This window comes from Aquarana catesbeiana, linkage group LG02, assembly GCF_042186555.1.
Source record: "Aquarana catesbeiana isolate 2022-GZ linkage group LG02, ASM4218655v1, whole genome shotgun sequence".
NCBI lineage: Eukaryota > Metazoa > Chordata > Amphibia > Anura > Ranidae > Aquarana > Aquarana catesbeiana.
In genome coordinates, this window is record NC_133325.1 from 666,772,426 (window position 1) to 666,792,796 (window position 20,371).

Below are 20,371 nucleotides of genomic sequence, written 5' to 3' on the forward strand. Positions count from 1 at the left end.
ATCCGTTCGTCTGTATGCTAGTCCGATGAACGAAAACCGACGCTAGGGCAGCTATTGGCTACTGGCTATGAACTTCCTTATTCTAGTCCGGTCGTACGTCATCGCGTTCAAACGATCGGACTTTGGTGTGATCGTGTGTAGGCAAGCCCGTTGCGTCAGAACCCTGTCGAAAATCCATCAAAAAGTCATTCGGAGTTCAGTCCATCGAAGGTCCACTCGTGTGTACACGGCATAAGGATTACTAAATACATTATAATGCGATGCGGTCACTGCTGGCAGAGTTTCTTGGTTTGCCCTCTTCATGAAGTTTCACTTTCCTTTCTGTTAAACAAATAGTTTTTGTTTTTTTTTCTTGCTGTCATCTGTGACTTTCCTCTGCCAAGGGAGTGTTTTGTTTTGTTTGCAGGAGAGGAAGAAAAGATTTCTGAGCAAATTTTTGAAGAGTATTAAGGGCCAGTTCACACTACTGCGTGGTGCGGGATCACATGTGATTCTCACTACAGTGCAAATGACGTGCGATGCCCGTGCAATGCGACTTCAGCCATAAGATTGTATGGCTGATATCGCATTAGGACCAAACTCACACAGGACCCCTTTTATTTTATTTTTTGGTCCGCACCAGAATCAGATTGCATCGTTGTTCACACCCATGCAATCCGATTTCATGTCCAAACTGTCAGTTCAGAAATGGGGGTGTCATTAACAATGTATTGACACTCCCAGCAGTTCGCATATGGCAGTGGCATTCTCCGGGTCCCCGCGTCACTCAAGTGTGAACCGAGCCTAAGACCTGTAGGAAACTATTCAGAAATACTAAGAGCAAGGATCAATGCAGTAGCAGGAAATCATCTGTCAGAATTTTGGAAAACCATGTTGTACCTTCCCGTTGCCCAGCCTTTGGGCCCAGCAGCTGCATGCAGCCTTTTGGCACTTTTTTGTGCTTCCCTCGAGGCCCCTGCAGACACTAATCTGTGTTTCCCTACTGTCCTGTTTTTAGCAGTGATTTCTAGTAGGCTTATGTAATACATCCCCAGTCTGTGACTGTCACCTGAATCCTGTCCCAAGTAACTCCTACAGCATGTTCTTATTCTCTGAAAGTCTCTTGCAGCATGTCCACAGTCTATGACCATCTCTTGTATTATTTCCAGTCTGACTATATCCAGTTGTGTGTCTGCTATTATTCAGTGAATGTTCAGTGACTTTTATGTGTGGCCCTTTGGTGGTGTCTGGAGCCCCTCATATCAAATAAGTTGACCACCACTTTGTACCCTCATATGTATGGTACTGTTACCTCCCAACTTTATGCGATGGGAATGAGGGACATCTATTAGCAAAAGTATCTAGGCATAGGACACGTCCCCTGTCACGCCCCAATTAAAGGAGAATTGTACAAAAAAAAAAATGAGTGGTTAAACTCACAAGTGCTTTTTACCACTACTATTCCTTTATATTGGCTCTTGGAATTAACAAATGCAGCAATTTAGAAAGTGGCAAAAAAAAAAAGGTTAAGCATTGTAAAACAATTTATGATAGATGAATGGTCCATTTTATATACAGCTATATAGATCAGACCAAAATGAGGGACAAATGGGGAGGAAGAGGAATAGAGAAACATTTTCTGAATGAGGGACAGTCCCTCCAAATCGGGGAACAGTTGGGAACTATGCCTTTAACCAGTTGTTAAAATCCAAATTGATTTGAGTTGAATTCTGATTCTCACTAAAGTGTTACTAAACCCACAAAAGTAATCTAGTCTATATATGCAGTAAAGCGTGCTTGTTATACTCAATGTGGAACCTAAAGTGTTAATCCTCTGCATTGTGTAAAAAGGCTGTCTTCTCCTCCACAATCCCCAAACCATCTCCTGATAGAATAGAGCCTTGGGGGCAAGCTGCACATGCTCAGTTTAGTGTATATTGCTAGAGCGTGTGTGGGTTTTTTTTTTTTTTTTTGTTTGTTTGTTTTTCCCTTGGGAGAGTGTATGTGATGAGCACATGGCCAATCGCACTTTCCAGACTGAGGGGCAGGGGTCCTGCAGTCTCATGGGACAATAGGGGGAGAATGAAAACTCCTCCTACAAGCTTTAACCAGACACTGATAGAAGCCACAAGACTGCTATATACTGTTGATGAGAAAAGGTATTTAGCAGTTTATATTTACTAAAAATATTGCATTTTCATGTTCTGTGTACTGTGGGAGACCAGCTATATTGAATGCAGGTTCCTGGGCTTAGTAACACTTTAATCTATTTTTACATTATGCCACCTATAATTATATGTGGGTGGAGACAAAGTATGACTCTGGAAATATATCCGTTTGGAACTTGCTGATCCTACCTAGGAAACATTGTGCCAAACTCAGATGGATTGCACTGGATCATATAATACCTCTCTGTTTTATAGGATCTGGTGTAGGCAAATTATGCACACTTCTTACAGACCTGGTGGGACTGTAGTCTCTTGTCATACTGGGCAACAGCCTTCCACCCCCATAACATGCAGGCACCTAGAGGTGCCTCAAAACCATGGCTGAATGCTTGGCTTGCCTGTGTTTGCTGGTATTGTAAAGAATGGTCCATTCCCTCCTGCTTCCCACACATACCCAATGACTTATCACTATGATGAGTTGCCACATTGGCCAGAAGGAAGGTGTGGAAAGGAGCAGGCCAGCTTTGAAATTACCAGGAAGAACTTGAGCTTTGCTGGTTAATGGCTCGGTGTTGGAGCATAACGATATGGCTTGTGCAAAAACCTGACTTTATTAGGACTTTCTTGAGATGCATATCTGTTTAAAGGTGAACAACTCATGTATTGAAGCCAGAGACAGCTAGGCTTCAAAAGCACTTTCAGGAAGCCAAAAATGGTAGCCTTTATATTTTTCTTGGTACAAATGTCCCTCAGCAGAAAAATTGAAAGGTGGAATTGGTGGATAGATATTGGCCACTTTCAAAAGTGTGTGGGCAGATCAAATCTTTGAAGCAATGAAAAGTCAGTTCATACACTGTATGTGAAAGAATGTGTTCACAGGAACAGAGAGGGCATTCAATCGTTCTATAAATACCTTCCTGAAAAATGCCTGTTTGCTAGAAACTTTTTTTTTTTTTGTTTTTTTTTTTTTCTCTCACAAATACAAGTTGCTGTTATGAAACAATGTGTTTTGGCATTGTTCCCTTCTGTCTGCGTTTTTAAGTTGAACAAAAAAGTAACAGAAAAGCTGAAGAATTCCCCACGTTGTCACTCCTACTTTCATTTTTAGAATGCATCAGCTACACTTGCTAATATTCATCATTGTTCGTGAAAGGGAAACATGGGTGATCTGAGATTTACAGACATGCCAACTACTTACATTCACAAGCACTTTTTAGATGCTTTTAAGTGGCACATACTGTACTGTACCAGGTAATAAATGATCCTCTGAGTAATGTACAGTATAGGCTTCCCTTTCATGGTAATAAATTGTTGGAATAGACCTCGGTCTGGTTTTAGGCACTGACCCTTTGGAAAGCACCAATGCTGAATTTGTCATCATACATCTTTTAAAAATAAAAAAAAACTTTTTACATGCGGAATTGAAGTCCAGTGCATCCAGAAACCACCTGTGCTCCTTCCTTTTTTTTAAATTAATTAATTTTTTTTTTTTTATGCAGAAAATAGGTAGTATGTCATGAAATTTACACATAGATATACCCTTTTATGGCATGCATGTGGAATGTGTTAATTCTTGGATTAAGGAAGGCAAAGTATTAGGCCCCTTTCACACTTCTGTGACTTGTCATGCGACTTTGCAGTCCCAAATCGTAGGACAAGTCATTCCCCATGATTTCCAATGGAAAAACATTCATATATGTGCGACTTCAAACTAGTCCCGATACTACTTTGGTCCGACTTTGATGCAAGTTGAGGTCCATAGACCTCAAGTTTACACAGGGATTCCCTGAAATTGTGTCAAAATTGCTCAACTTTGAAGTTGCAGTAGTGTGAAAGGGGCCTTAGCTCTGGTTCACATTGGTGTGATTTGACATGTCAAATCGGCGGCAATGGCACCGTCCTAATCGGTGCGACACCGCACCAATTTTCAAAAAGTCGTTTCTGTACTACTTTTTTTTTTTTTTTTTGCAATTTCGGGGTGCGATTTCCATTGACATCTGTGCAGAAACCCCTGAAATCAGGACTGACATGCGGGAATGAAATGGTGTGTGGGGGGGGCAGCTGGGTGTCTACAGGTGTGACAAAGTGACTGAGTTCATACAGGCATGATCAGCGAAGGGGGGTGCCAGATATAGGATCCGCCCTGGGTGTCAAATGCTCTGGGTACGCCCCTGGGATGTAGGCTGCCTTAAATCCTTCTGTCTCTTTATGTAATCCCAGACAGACTCCATGATGCTGAGGTCAGGGCTTCTTAACACTGAAGATAGTTCTTGGACATTTACTGTATATTTGGGGTTGCTGTCCATCTGCAGAACAAATTTGGGGCCAATTACACACCTCCCGGATTTTATGGCATGATGGACAGTGACCCAAAGCCTACCTCCAAATCAACAAAAGAATTGCTTCACCAGAAGAATAAAGAGGGTTATTTACTAAAACTGAAGCATGCAAAATCTAGTGCAGTTCTGCATAGAAACCAATCAGCTTCCAGGTTTTATTGCCAAAGCTTTACTGAACAAGCTGAAGTTAGAAGCTGATTGGCTACCATACACAGCTGCACCAGATTTTGAACTTTCCATTTTTAGTAAATCAACCCCAAAGTGTTTTTGTTTTTGTTGTTGTTGTTTTTTAGAATGGCCCAGCCTGGGCCTGAATCTGGTTGAAAATCTGTGGGGCAACCTGATAGACTCCTATCCCAAAGGGTTAAATGCTCTTTTATAGCTATTTATGCAACCACATTATTGTAAGTTTTTGTATGTTTCCCTCTGTTTGTTTTAATTGAATTGCACAGATTACATTAAAGATGTAAAAAAAAAAATCAAAGGGGCTTTATCTTGGTCTGTTTTTACATCTCAAAATTCTGGAATTTTATTTACTGGGGTGTGTAGAATTCATTTTTTTTTTTTTTTTTTTTTTTTTTTTTTTTTATACACTGGTTGGACCTTAACTGAGCTGTATCAGTTTAACTGCATTAGAGAAGGTCATAACCTAGCTGTCTGACCAGCGTGGCTGGATTAGGAAACTGTATAAACAAAATGGCAAATTATTTGGCAGGTGTTGCAGTTTAAATGTGGACAATTCATCTGCAAATTTTGCTGTTTGCCTTTTACATTTTATCTATAATCGAAATGTGTTTTTTTTTTTTTTTTTTTCTCCCATTGTATTCTTCAGTGAAGTTGGTGACTGTATTTACATGATATTTAGACCTTGATTCAGCAATCTCCTTTTCAGAGATTTACCCACGTAGGTGACTTGTTAAAGTCAATCGTTCATCAAATTTAGCCAGTCAGTGTCAGCTGTTTTATCTGGAGGAAGTAGGATTGTTACCAATACTCTGACCCAGCCAATGAAAATAAGGATTTACTTCTGAGTTTACAGCTGTTCCTGTATTTTTATTAAAACTAAGTGAAAATGTCTAAATTGGGCCCAATTAGCCATTTTCCCTCCCCGGTGTCATGTGACTTATTAGTGTTACAAGGTCTCAGGTGTGAATGGGGAGCAGGTGTGTTAAATTTGGTGTTATCGTTCTCCCTCTCTCATACCAGTCACTGGAAGTTCAACATGGCACCTCATGGCAAAGAACTCTCTGAGGATCTAAAAAAAAAAAAAAAAAAAAAAAAAACTGTTGCTCTAAATAATTATGGCCTAGGCTATAAGACGATTTCTAAGACCCTGAAACTGAGCTGCAGCACGTTGGCCAAGACCATACAGTGGTTTAACAGGACTGGTTCCACTCAGAACATGCCTCGCCATGGTCGTCTAAAGAGGTTGAGTGCATGTGCTTGGTGTCATATCCAGAGGTTGTCTTTGGGAATTCGACGTATGAGTGCTGCCAGCATTGCTGCAGAGGTTGAAGGGGGGGTCAGGCTGTCAGTGCTCAGACCATACGCCGCACACTGCATCAAATTGGTCTGCATGGCTGTGATCCCAGAAGAAAGCCTCTTCTAAAGATGATGCACAAGAAAGCCCACAAACAGTTTGCTGAAGACAAGCAGGCTAAGGACATGGATTACTGGAACCATGTCCTGTGGTCTGATGAGACCAAGATAAACTTATTTGGTTCAGATGGTGTCAAGCGTGTGTCGCGGCAACCAGGTTAGGAGTACAAAGACAAGTGTGTCTTGCCTACAGTCAAGTATGGTGGTGGGAGTGTCATGGTCTGGGGCTGCATGAGTGCTGCTAGCACTGGGGAGCTAGTGCTACAGTTCATTGAGGGAACCATGAATGCCCAACACGTGCTGTGACATACTGAAGCAGGGCATGATCCCCTCCCTTCGGAGACTGAGCCGCAGGGCAATATTCCAACATAACGGCCCCAAACACACCTCAAAGACTACCCTCAGCTTCTTTAGCAAGGCAGTGGTTAAGGTGATGGTCTCCAGACCTAAATCATATTGAGCATCTGTGGGGCATCCTCAAATGGAAGGTGGAGGAGCGCAAGATCTCTAACATCCACCAGCTCTTTGTCGTCATGGAGGAGTGGAAGAGGACTCCAGTGGCAACCTGTGAGCTCTGGTGAACTGTATTCCCAAGAGGGTTAAGGCAGTGCTGGAAAATAATGGTGGCCACACAAAATATTGACATTTTGGGCCAAATTTGGACTTTTTCACTTAGGGGTGTACTCACTCTTGTTGCCAGCGATTTAGACATTAATGGCTGTGTGTTGCGTATACTCCTCCTTCTTCCCTTTTTTTTTTTTTTTTTTTTTTTTTTTATTTCACACATCACTCATAGGCTTACTATGGGGCATTTGTTGCTGGCTGTCCCTTCTCTACCCTGAAGCCAGCGCTGGGAGCCGATCATGTGACCAAATTGAAGCACCCAGGGAATAAGCAAATATACACAGCTTTCCTCTACAGGCAACTTAGTATGAATGGGTGTGAGAATAGGTTTAAGATTAGATTTAGGCTGGGTTCACACTGATACAACATATGCTCTTACTTTGGAAGCACATGTCACATGACGTTTGTAAATCAATGGTTTCCTATGAGAGCTGTCTTAACTGGTCTGACACAAGTCAGACCGACTTTGAAAAAGGTTCCTGCACTACTTTGGTCCTACTGAATATCATTGAAGTCAGGTTAAAGTAGGATCCTTGTCCTAACCATCCGACTTGTGACATCCGACATGGTGATTACAGCAGCAGTAAAAGGAATTTTGTCACACTGGTTTTGTTTTGATTGGTCAAAGGACAACTCCTGCTAGCACAAAGTCGGATCAAAGTAGTATCCTGTTCATGTAGGACTGATGTTGCAGAGCAAAGTAGGATACAGTCGTATCAGTGTGAACTCAGACTGGACTGCCACTTGAATAAGGATAAAGGCGAAAATTAGACAAATACTTCTAAATATGGCAGTAACTTTGCAAATCACGTTGAGGGAGAAAATAAAAGGCAATGAGGGTCCCCTGTGCATAATGCTTGTCTTTTATGGGATTGGTGGGATTTTGATAGCAAACAGCTGGTGCTTGTATCAATAATTAAGCATATCAATTCTGTAGTAAACTATCAATTAATCTGTTTCACTTGTATTGTTACACAGGATCTGGAGCAGAAGCTGTTGGAGGCTCAGAGGAAAGAACATGATCTTCAGAACCAGTTGTCCCATCTCACTGAGGAAAATCAGAAGCTCCTGGGTCAACTGACTGAGACCAAATCCCAGGGAGGTAGGAATGATTCTGCAACCCTTGTCATAATGCTGCATTTCTACTGTGTGCTGCAAATATTCTAAGTGCCGGTTCACACAGGGGAAAACCGACTTACAGCCAGTGTTGCCAACTGTCAGTATTTTTACTGGCAGCCAAAAAAAATGGGCACTTTTCTCCTGCCAGTAAAAGCCAGTAAGAGGAAAAGGTTGCCAGTAAAAAATATGGCTTTGACGCTCGGCTCGGAACTGCGCATGTGCAGCTAGGGCCTGGAGCTGTCCGAGACCATCCAAGTGCCTGCTACAGTGTGTTCAGGGGGTGCCGGCAGGGGGCGGGTCTGGTAGAGGCAGTGTCTGAGCATGACGTGTGATGTGTGTCTGAGCATGACGTGTGATGTGTGTCTGAGCATGACATGTGATGTGTGTCTGAGCATGACGTGTGATGTGTGTCTGAGCATGACGTGTGATGTGTGTCTGAGCATGACGTGTGATGTTATGGTGCAAAGGAACGGAGCGCCCGGAGCAGAGTGTGTAGGTCTGCAGGATGGGATTAAGGCAAGCCAGGAGCGGGACTGTCAGTGCTGTTTGGACTGGAGGGGACTGAAGGGACCACCTGGCATGGAGAGAGACTGTCACTGTGACTCAGGAGGGGACGTGTCATGACAGTGATCTGTGCTGCAGCACACTGCTGTCAGTATCGCTGTGAGAGTCAATTTCATGTGTGCATCACTCATTCTAATTTCTTGCCCTCCTGAGTCCTGTACCTGAGCTACTTGCTTACTATATTGAAAATAAAATTAGAAATATATGCTTTTTGCCTTAATATTTACCTTAAATCACAATGCTAATTGCATAATGTACTTATTTGTAGCCTAAATACTGGAATCTATAATTAAAACTGTAATTTTTGAACTGCCAGTAAAAATGTGGCGGTGCCAGTAAATTTTGGGTGCCATGTCAGTAAATTTCAATCTGGTAGGTTGGCAACACTGTCTGTGGCCAATCACAGAATCAGCTCTGTGGGAGGGGAGGGGGTTGCCTGGGTAAACATGGGAAGTACCTGGGTAAATTATTTTCTTTTTCCTGTAAAGTCGCTTCAATATAGCTAGAAATCCGACTTGGAAGCAACTTCCATTGAAATCTATGGGTACAAGTTGCCTGGAAGTCGCCTTGAAGTAGTACAGGAACCTTTTCTGAAGTTGGAGCAACTTCAGTAGTGTACATTAAGGCGGCTCTCATTTACGTCTATGCAGGGCTTTTTTTCTCAGAGAATAGGTGCAGGAACTCAACCACACCCACCACACTCTTACACTTGCCAAATGGCATCAAATAGTAGCTCTTCCCTCTGCATGCAACCCCCCCCCCCCCCCTGCCCTCATTTTCTTCCCCCTCCTTAAAAGCTCCACCATCTGTCATATATCTTACCTTTGTTGCAATTTAAGCTGAAACACCTATCCAGCTGTAGTACCTCCCAGCATACTATACTACAGTTACTTGCAAGGGAGATTATGCAGTAGGAGCATCAACAACTGGTCACCAGGGAAAAAATGGAGACCACAGAGGGTGCGGCCTACCACACACCCTCTCCTGCCCATGACTGCACTGAACCCTGGGCACCTGTTCTGTATCTCCCTTGTCCCTGTCCGGCACTTAATGGGATCTGCACAGGAGATCTGACCTGTGGGAGCTACTGGGAGATAAGCTATCACTTGTAAACGCAGAAGCTGGACTTCAGTATTACCAAGTAATAGTGGTGAGCAGGGAGCAGAAGACCTGAGCCAGAGGTGGTGGAACGGAGTTCCCCCTAGTTCCTGCTGGGGAAAAAAAGCCCTGCTTCTATGGCATTTCTTATGTCCAGCAACTTGAGGACTTACAAGTTGGATCCCAAGTCTCTGTAGTGTGAACCGGCACTAACTAAAGCAAATCTTTAAGACCTTCTGTAGTCTGTGTGGAATTATTATTATTATTATTATTATTATTATTATTAAATTTTTAGTACAAGTTCAGCTTGTAGTACACAGGTCAGAAAGAATACATTAATTTGAGAGCATACAGTGACACCTCCAGCACCTACCTGTTGGCCAGTAATACTAGCCAGTTGATCAGGCGATTCTCCCTTTTAGTGTGGATGGAGGAATCTCCACCGCTTCAATTCCCGCAGCTGCAACATCTGTGGAAGGTCCCCCCCCCCCCCCCCCCCCTCTTTTCAGCTACAGCACCTGTGACTGCTGGAGTACCCAAACAGTCAATCAGCTGTTTTAAGTATCGTTTTTAACCCTTTCATACCTAAAACCCATTTCTCACATTTATTGCTTACAAGTTCAAATCCGTATTTTTTGCTAAAAAAATTACTAAGAACCCCCAAACATATTTTATGTATTTGCGCAGCAGTCTGTCAAATGCAATTTTTTTTTTTTTTTTAGGAAAAAAAACACTTTCATGAATTAAAAAAAAAAACAAAATGATGTTACGCAGAGTAAATAGATACCTAACATGTCATGCTTTGAAATTGCACACACTCGTGGAATGGTGACAAACTACGGTGCCTAAAAATCTCCATAGGTGACGCTTTTTAAAAAAAAAAAAAAAAAAACAGTTACCAGTTTAGAGTTACAGAGGAGGTCTAGTGCTAGAATTATTGCTGTCGCTCTGACGATCGCGGTGATACCTGATGATTTGAACACCATTTACATATGCGGGCGCAACTTGCATGTGCGTTTTCTTTACTGCGCGAGCTTGCAGGGAAGGGGGGCGCTTTTTTATTTAAAAATAAGAAAAAAAAATTTTTTTTTTTTTTTTTATTTTTTTACATTGTCACTTAAAAAAAAAAAAAAAAAAAAAAGTGATCACTTTTATTGCTGTCACAAGGAATGTAAACAGTGCGACATTGTGACAGTAATAGGTGGTGACATGTACTCTTTATGGAGGGATCGGGGTGTCTAAAAGACCCCAAATCCCTCCTTTTGCACTTCAAAGTATTCAGATTCAGATTTTCAGCCAAAAAAATGTGATTCTGAATACTGTAATTTTATTTTTTTATGAAAACGGCGCCATTGCCAGCCGAGTAAACCAGAAGTGACGTCTCGCCTTTCGTTTACACAAAGGAGACTGGAATGAAGCCATTTCTGGCTTCCTTCTAGTCTCGCTCTAGCCGGAGAAAGTGCCGGATCGTGTCTCAGGTCTCCCGGTGGGTCAAGAAGCCCGGGAAGAGCGGCTGCAGGAGGGGGAGAATGTCCTCTCCCGCTCCTCTGGGATAACAGCCGAGCGGCTTTTAGCCGCATTAGTAGTTATCCCTAAAAATCCGACTGCCCGCTCTAAAAATCGGTACCAGGGTGATGCATGCATCATCCGGGTATAACCCCTTAAAGCCAAGGCCGCATATGTGCGTACAGTTGGCGCTAAAGGGTTAAACTTTTTTTGTAAAATATGGAACAGCAAGCAAGTAAAATTTTGAAAGCCATCCTGATGTAGTTATAACCCGTTTTTAATGAAATGTCAACTTGTGAAAAACATTTAGTATCTAATATATTGTTGCATGAAGTTTTTTAATTTCTGTCCCTATCCTAATACTATTCTGAGGAAAGAAGTTAAAACAATTCTGTGGCTACTTTTAAAGCAGAGTGCCACCCATTTAAGTCAGCAGCTACAAAAAGTGTAGCTGCTGACTTTTAATAATCGGACACTCGCCTGTCCCACGATCCAGCGATGCGGGGGTACGAAGCCCCGCTCCTTTCCAGGGTGCCGACACTCTAACTGTGGGCGCCCAGCTGTGGCTTCACAGCCGGGCGCGTGCTGCGTGCTGCGAATGGTCAGGCAATCTACTGGGACCTGTAACGTGTCCCAGAAGATTGCTGGAGGGGGGGGGAGAGGTGAACTTCCTTTCAGCGCCGCAGAGCCCAGGGAGGAAGTGGGAGCTGGGTGCCCATAAAAACTGAGTATCCGCTCCCCCTCAGAAAAATGACATGCCAAATGTGGCATGTCAGGGGGTCACATCACTTAAAGTGGAAATTCAATTTTGGGTGGAACGCTGCTTTACTGTAAGTATTCACCTTTTACAGAAAAAATGTAAAGGTGAACTAACAGTGGTCACCCTCCCCACCTGCTCACCAGTCCCCGCTGTACTCCTGCTTGGAGTTGCTAAGCTTTCAGCACCCACGCAACAGTCCAGCGGTCTGGGTATTTGAAATACCCCGCTCTTCTTCTCCGTGCAGTGCTTTTGTCATCACAATAGAGGCCACTGCATGGACAAAAGTGGGGATTTCAAATTTCCAGACTGCTGGACCCGCTATGGGGGTTCTGACAGTTCATCAACCCTGCAGGTAAGTATATTGGGCATCGGGGAGGTGGGCAGGATGTCCAGTGTTCTCGTTTACATTTTTTCTATAAAGGTGAACTAACTCTTTTTAAAGATGTTTTACTTTTTCTCCTGGACTCCGTATCGCCATCCTTTCTGTAGGCGTGCAGCTTCAGTTTGTTTTTAGATTGTCCCGGGAGTTCAGAAGGTCAGATCAACTTCCACACTTCTCCGTTGGTCAGTTGGGTCACGCGTATCATTTACTAACCAGTATGGCCGAGGAAGGGCCATGTCAGAACTTTATATTCTGAGCTCTGATTCTAATTTTCAAAATGGCGCTTTGAGATTTGGGGCTCCTAGAGTTATGGAAATAAACTGAAGTGGTGTGCCTACACACTGCGGGAATCGGATCTTAAAACCTGAAACGGTTACACTTTAAAATACTTGTATGGTTTTACCAGCCCACTACTGACAGTTTCTCTGTAATAAGCTCCCATTGCACATGTATACCTGGTCTAAACGTACACATAGACTAAACTATTGTCACAGACAGGCCACATGTGGCCATCCTAGTAAATCTGAGATGCTTACTTTGGTTTAGGTAGTCAGAGATCTATTTTCAGTGCACCTTTGTGAATTCTGAGATGTAGAAAAATGATGTTCTAATGGAATTACATTTGTGTTAAGAATGTGCGGCAAGGGAGGAACGGGATCTGATGCTGAAGTTAAAGGTTGTGGTGGACAGACAAAGAGACGAGATTCGGTCGCTCACACGTGAGAACCATCAGAGGAACAAAGACACAGAAGCTGTAAGTCCGTTACCCTAAGTCTCTATTATTATTATTATTATTATTATCCTGGAAAATCTGTCTTTTTTTTCATATTTATTACAAAGCTGGAACAGCTTCCAGCATTAAATAAGCTTATCTGTTAAGCTATGTCTAGTTCACACAATGCAAAGAGGCTTTACCTGAGATCATAAAACACCAAATGCATAGCCAACTGCCATGTTACCTGACATTGGTAACCTATTTACTATTTTGTGTTGGATCCAATTCGTATGCAATGGACATATTCATATTTGTATTTTTATTTTTGCTAAGATGCTTAGTCATTCAGTGTAAAGCAAGGATAATGGTGACAATCCCAGAGCCAGCCCCTTAAAATAAGTCATCCATTTTCTGACAGGTTCCTTTTTAATAACACAATTACTCTACGCATTCATGAGTTCTGACCAAATCAAAAATGTCTTGACTGAGTTTGTCAGCACTAAGCTGCTGAAGTGCAATTATCTATATATTGCTATGGTTTGTTAAAGAGAAGACAATGCTGTTTAACGTCTGAACAGGTAATGCCAATACAACTTGGGGCGCTCATAGCAATAACTGTGTTGTAAATAAGTGTACCTAAACCCAAAAGCAGAAATGTAATGCATTGCAACTTACAGGCCATAGATGTGGTGGCTGCATTAATCTTCTTCTTTTTTTTGGGCTTGTTTCCTTTTTTATTTTCACCTGGTAATCCTGACAGTTTTTTTTTTTTTTTTTTTTTTTTTTTTCTTTCTTTCAACTTTAACAAACCATGCTGTCAAGCAAAAATGTCAGAGGGTTGAGACAAACCATTTATCACTGGCAGGAGTGCTTACCATGGCCAGCTTTTATTCATGTAAAACCTTTATCCCAAAAGGGACAAGAACTGTTGCTGTAACTGCTTATAAAGTGTTAGCTAGAGTTCAGCTTTAATTTCCATATAAATCTGTTAGTCTAAGACTACCCTTTTCCCCAGGTTAACAATGCTGCTGTCCAGGGTTGTCTTTATTTCTTTTTATCTTGCGTCCTGTACCCCGCACGTCATAAATTGTGGCTAAGTTGTGATAGAAAATACCTTTTTAAAATACACTTTTCTGATGGTAAAAAGGCTGATTCCTTGCACTGCATTGCTCTATACCTGCAGAGCTGAGTAATGGCCCCACCCCTCTGCACAAGTGTCTTCACACACTTCTGCTGCAGAGAAGTGGAGGAGGTTTGTTTCTCTGGGTCTAACACTGCTGTCTATTAAACTGCATAGTGATAGTCGCACTCCCTACACAACTGATGTAACAGGAAAGCGGAGGTAAGACTAGAAAAATGGAGGTTGTTGGTACAACATCTCTCAATTCATTTGGGCTTTACTTCAAATCTTAGGTCCTCCTCCTTCCCCCCCTTTTTTTTTTTCAAAGGTAAGTTAAAAATACATAAGTATTGGGTTAGAATGGCATCATATTCTGCAGTGCATCCTAAAATAAAAAAAATGCTTTTTTAGTACCACTCACAATCTAATGTCCCAATTCTTCATTTAAGCCCATTATAGCATTATAATATTGGGCTGTCAGAAAAAACTTGTGCAGGATTTGACTAAAATTGGCAGCCTGTTCAGTATTGCATAATTTAAAAACCAATGCGTAAGCCAGGCTAGCTAGTAGCAGAGCCAGAGAAGGAAGGAGACTGTAAGAAAGTACACTTGAGGAAGTTAGTCTTGATATCTGGACAATCCCGTGTGCGTGTGTTACTGCAAGTAGAAGGGAGGGGGTTACTGTAGGAAGACCATAAAAATCACCTTTTAGAGAATTCAGTGTCATAACAAGTCACATGCCAGACTGGTTTTCTTATCGCTTTCACTTTTTTTGCGTACGAACAGAAATATTCTTCTTGCAAACATTAACTTCCTGTCTCATGGTTTCATAAGGATACTGATTGTTTTTCCACCATAGGAATTCTTACATGGTTGGACTGTTGGTCTCACTTCACATGACTGAAGATGATTTGATATGAGAAATCTCAATTCATTGTATACTATGTAAAACATCTGAGCAGGGTGTGTTATAAGGTCTAGGCAGAGACCAAAGAGACAAGGAAAACTATACTTCTGTGTCAAAGAATTCATTGTAGAAGAGGCAATGGTGTAAAAGCCTTTGCATGCACCAACTTGTATTACCCCTTTGCTACCAGAGCATTTTATTATTATTTTTTTTTTTTTTTTTTAAGCAAATAATGTTAAAACAAGCATTTTAGACTTGACAATTACGTAAATTACTTAAAACCTTAGAACCTGTAGAATAAAGTAAATCTAGATGTGTTTTTTTTTTTCCTTTTTCTTTTTTATACTTTGGATAGCTAAGACCTATCCAAAGCTGTTATGGCCCATCAGATTTTTATTTTTATTTATTTTTTTTTTTTTTGTGCTATAGATTCCCATTCATTTTTGTGTTTTTTATATAGCCTTGTTTGCACTGTATTTCTGTGTCACAATTTCTAGGTTAAACAAGGAAATCAAGGTCAAGTAATTGCAAAGTGAAATTCAGCATTTCACAAGAGGGCTGAAGGTATCACTAAAAAGCTAATTAAAACCTGGATATGGTTGGCAAACTGTATTTAGATATCAAGCGTGGGTAAGTGGGTGGATGGGCAGGAGGGGAAAAAAACAACTCGCCCAATGCCTGTGTATCCAGGCTACTGGAAACAATACAAAAAAAAAACTGATGGTGCTGCAATGGCTAAAAGAGAAGGTGAGAGAGATGGAGAATGCTAAGAGACAAGCATAGGAGGGTGAGAAGGCTAGGGAGGTGGGAGGAAATGTGGAGTTAGTGAGGACCTGGCCAGGGATCGCTCTATCGAGCAACTTGATCTCTCTCTTGTCTTTGATGGACAACAAGATTGAGATATTGGTAGTAATTTAGCCAAGGAGAGCATATTTTGAGGAATTTCATATGCATGTGATTTCAATATAGAGGTGAGCTTCTTGTGGACCATAATGCCCATTTTCCGCTGTTTCACTTCCATGAAATTCAAAGTTGATTGGTGCCACGTTCTTACTATACTTTGGCGAGTGGCTTGGAACATAAAGAAGATCAATTTCCTGTAAACTCGTAAGGTTAGAAATGGGCCTATGAAGCAATACCTCCCAGGGGTTGCAAAGTAAATCGGCATTAGGGACAGAACAAATTAAGTTATATACCCATATCCAAGCTGTTGGACCTATAGACACTGCCACCAGGTGTGGTGGATGATGCCCTAGGTATTACATTCATGGAAGCAAAAAGGCGAAGCTGAAGGTGTGAATTTAACTACTCGTTCTGGGGTCATACACCATCTAAACATTGCTTTATGGGCATTCGACTATGCTAGTATGTTTGTGGAGCTTGTGGCAGCAGCAGGCAACCAGATTTTGTTCCATTCAGAATGTCGAGCTCCTCCCCCAGGTCATGCCCCCAGTTGAGAACATATTATGGTTTAGGGTCTTGTGGGAAGGAGAATAGGGCTGAGTATAAAAGGGAGATCAAGCTACTAGCATGAGGGGAATTTTGGCACCTTTTGAATGGAATCGACCAGGTTGTATCCATTGACATATTTTCAAGGAGCGTGCGAAGTAAGTGAGTTATTTGAAGGAGTCCGAATGTGTTCTGTATGAGGTTTCCAATGTTCGCGAAGGTATGCGAATGATTAGACTCCATTAGAAAGCAGAAGATTTGTGGTCCGCCCTCTGGCTGTGTACCTCTGTATAGGCAGACAGTACCTGAGCTGTAGGCAGTTTGAATGAACTACAAGCATGCTGATCAGCACGCTTGCAGTTCATTGTTACTACACGTTTGTCTGCCAAAGTTGTGACTGGGACTTGTACTTTTGTTTTATTCAGATCTATGTAAATGAATGATGTCGCTGTGTGGGCAGAGCCTCACACAGCCACGCCATGTTCAAAAGAGAGCGGGCTGAGAGGGGAGCTCTGGTGGCGGGAGGCAGGTGCATAGGAGCACCTTTTAGAGATTTAAGAAGGCCTGGAGTGTGTATGCCAATTGATAGATACTAGTCCAATAGCATCTAATTTTGGGACAATTCCCCCCACCCCCCCCCAGATATATATTTTTTTTCTTATTCAATAAACTTTTTCTATCACAAGGTGGCTGACAAGTCCGCATATGTATTACCTTTGGGAATGTGTTCACTTTGCCCTCTCCTACCCTCTAACCCAGCAGATCAGACAAAAATTTTAAGCGATCAGGTGGCTATACAGAGGCCTAAATCACTTCTACATTATAGGAGCTGTCTGTATTTTTAACATGACCCTTTTTCAAAGCCATGATGTGTGGGGCATGTCATTGGCAACAAAAGGTTTAAAAAGCATTACTATGCAATCTGAGAAAAGAAAAGGGAATCGTTGGCTTTTTATATGTAGTCGTTCCAAGAAAAGGCTTAAAAAAAATTAAAAAAATAAAAACTTTTGATAGAAAACTATAATGATTTGGGGGAATTTTTTTTTATTCTGTTACGTTTCATTATTAGATTCTATTTTCTCTTCCTCCTTCTCCTTTTTTATTATTATTATTTATTATTAATATATATATATATATATATATATATATATATATATATATATATATATATATATATATATATATATATATATATATATATATATTATATAGTCAAACAACTCACTCCAGAATCCATAAAGACCGTTTGCTTTATTTATACTATATATTACATTATCCTCTAACAATGTATGTAAAACTGATAACTAGTGACTGTACCTGTTTGAAAGTAAAGTCACGCCTGTTGGGACATTGATTTTGGCCCTGAGGTCACATAATCAGAAGCTTATTGCTGTTTACATATGATTTTCAAGGTGATAGATGAACATTGACTGCAACAATAGTTCTGTAATACACACATGACTAATTTATGGGAAAGTACCTTTTCCACAGCTGTGAAATTCCCTCTAACTGTCATGTCACAACATGATTTTATTCCTCTGCATAATATGGACAGTAGATCAGTTTTTATGTAGCTATTTTATTTGGTGTGTTTGTTTTTTTCCAGTTAAAAAAACTAGCCTCATTACAAATGCTTTTTGTGCCATATGTTTAAATAAGTGGATAGCATATTTTAATAATGTCCCATTCTTCAGTTGTTGAGTGTGTCAAGTTAGATATATTCAGTTTTAGCTAACTACAGACATACAGTACATGATTTTCAGACAGTGCAACCAACATTGGCTGGATTGTGGACACCATAACTGTGGGTACCCACTGATGACTTGAAACACTCGGCTTAACAATTTTTGAAGGTGACAAAGTTGTGTTTTAAACATTTTGAGCTGATTTGCTATATTCCCACAGTGTTTCTCCTTACCTCATTAGAATAAGTACAAATTTTCCTCCGATCTGTAGATCAAGAATCACCTTTCAATGCTTTAATGCCAGATGTCCATGATTGCCACTACTCCTTCTGTAAAGCTGAGTAATTTATTGGTATCCAAAACACATGACAAACATGTTTCATCCTCTTACTTGGACCTTTCTTAAACCAGTATTCAAAACCCAAAAATGTAATCTATTGCAGTTTACCAATCATATGCGTTGGTTGCATTCGTTTTCCTTTCTTAGGCTTTCTTCCCTTGGGTTCACCTTCTGTATTTGAGTGCCTACACTCTGGATGGAGGAGCAACACAGACCTTTTCGGATAGCAACATTGTCAGTCTGGAGAGAAGGGAGTGTTGGATGTACTAGCAGATTTAGATACACTAACAAATTGAAGCCAGACTGCAGCTAATACTTAATAAGCAGTTACAGCAACAGTTTTTTATTTTCCTTTTGGGATACATTTTTTACATATTGTAACTAAAAGCTGATTGTTGTAAAATGGTTATAACTATTCTATCTGCAGGACCGCGTATTCTGTTGAAAAGCAGACTTATTGGCAGGATCACAAGGTGCAAATAAAAAAATAGAATAAAACTAATGTAGTCCTCACATCTAAAGCCTGGTGCACACATTAAAGCAGAACTTCACTTCTGCTCTTCCTTCTTTACATTGGACATTTTGGGGGGGCGGTGTACCTGATTTTGACAGGTACCCGCTCCCCCACTTCCAGTCTGATCGCAGCGGCGATCTGAGCAGGAGTTCCGTTACTTATTTACCTGCAGCCTTTTGGGACACATCACAGGTCCCAGAAGACTGCATGACTATTCATAAGTGCATGCGCAGTTGGAAGTCGTTTATAAAGCTGCAAGGCTTCACTGCCGGTTTCCCTTAGTCAAGATGTCGGCACCTGGACCCGAAGACGATTGAAAAGTTGGCTCGGGTGAGGACGACGCTGGATCCATGGGCGGGTTAGTGTCCTTATATTAAAAGTTAGCAACTACAGTATTTGTAGCTGCTGAATTTTTTTCATTTTAAAATATATTTTTTTTTACTTTTCATTCAACCCAGCGGGCTGAACAAAAAAAAGCAGAGAGGTCGCCATACTAACTAAGCAATGTTAGTGTGTCAATCTTCCACGCTGTGCTATTGTGTTCTGATAGGGGGACTGCCCTCCCGCCAGAACACTGATCAGCGCTGGCAGCCAATGGCCTGTTTTTTTTCTTCCCCAGCATGCCCATTTGACAGAAGCCAGGCATGAGACTGGCTTCTGTCGGACAGGCAGATGTACATATTGTCAGCTGGTTCCCGCTGAACCGACTGATATTTGGATCATGTGTCCCCAGCTTAAAGTGATGTGTATGTGTGTGTGTATATGTATATGTGTGTGTATATGTATATATGTATATGTGTGTGTGTGTATGTGTATGTATGTGTATGTATATGTGTGTGTATGTGTATATATATATATATATATATATATATATATATATATATATATATATATATATATATATATATATATATATATATATATATATATATATATATATATATATATATATAATATATATATTTCAACATTTTCTCATCACGTTACAGCCAAAAAATGTAAATATATTTTAAAAAGATTTTCAAAATTTTTTACAAATATGTGAAAAGTGTAGCGTGCATTTGTATTCGGCCCTCTATACTCTGATACCCTTAACTAAAATCTAGTGTAACCAATTGCCTTCATAAGTTGCCTAATTAGTAACTAGAGTCCACCCTTAATCTCAGTATAAATACAGCTGTTCTATGAAGCCCTCAGAGGTTTGTTAGAGAACCTTAGTGAACAAACAGTATCCCGAAGGCCAAGGAACACACCAGACAGGTCAGGGATAAAGTTGTGGAGAAGTTTAAAGCAGGGTTAGCTTAGGTTTTAAAAAAATATCCCATGCTTTGAACGTCTCACGGAGCAATGTTCAAGCCAACATCCAAAAATGGAAAGGGTATGGCACAACTGCAAACCTACCAAGACATGGCCGTCCACCTAAACTGACAGGTTGGGCAAGGAAAGCATTAATCAGAGAAGCAGCCAAAAGGCCCATAGTAACTCTGGAGGCGCTGCAGAAAT

At 41.0% G+C, this 20,371-nt stretch overlaps 1 protein-coding gene across 1 annotated transcript in view; it reads left to right on the top strand.

The window, feature by feature from the left end:
- Nucleotides 1-20,371, top strand: part of RILP (Rab interacting lysosomal protein) — a 63,969-nt gene that overhangs the window by 22,469 nt on the left and 21,129 nt on the right. The window contains exons 2-3 of the mRNA XM_073616633.1: nt 7,688-7,811; nt 12,771-12,892. Coding sequence (XP_073472734.1) covers nt 7,688-7,811; nt 12,771-12,892 — 246 coding nt within the window. The remainder of the gene's footprint in view (nt 1-7,687; nt 7,812-12,770; nt 12,893-20,371) is intronic.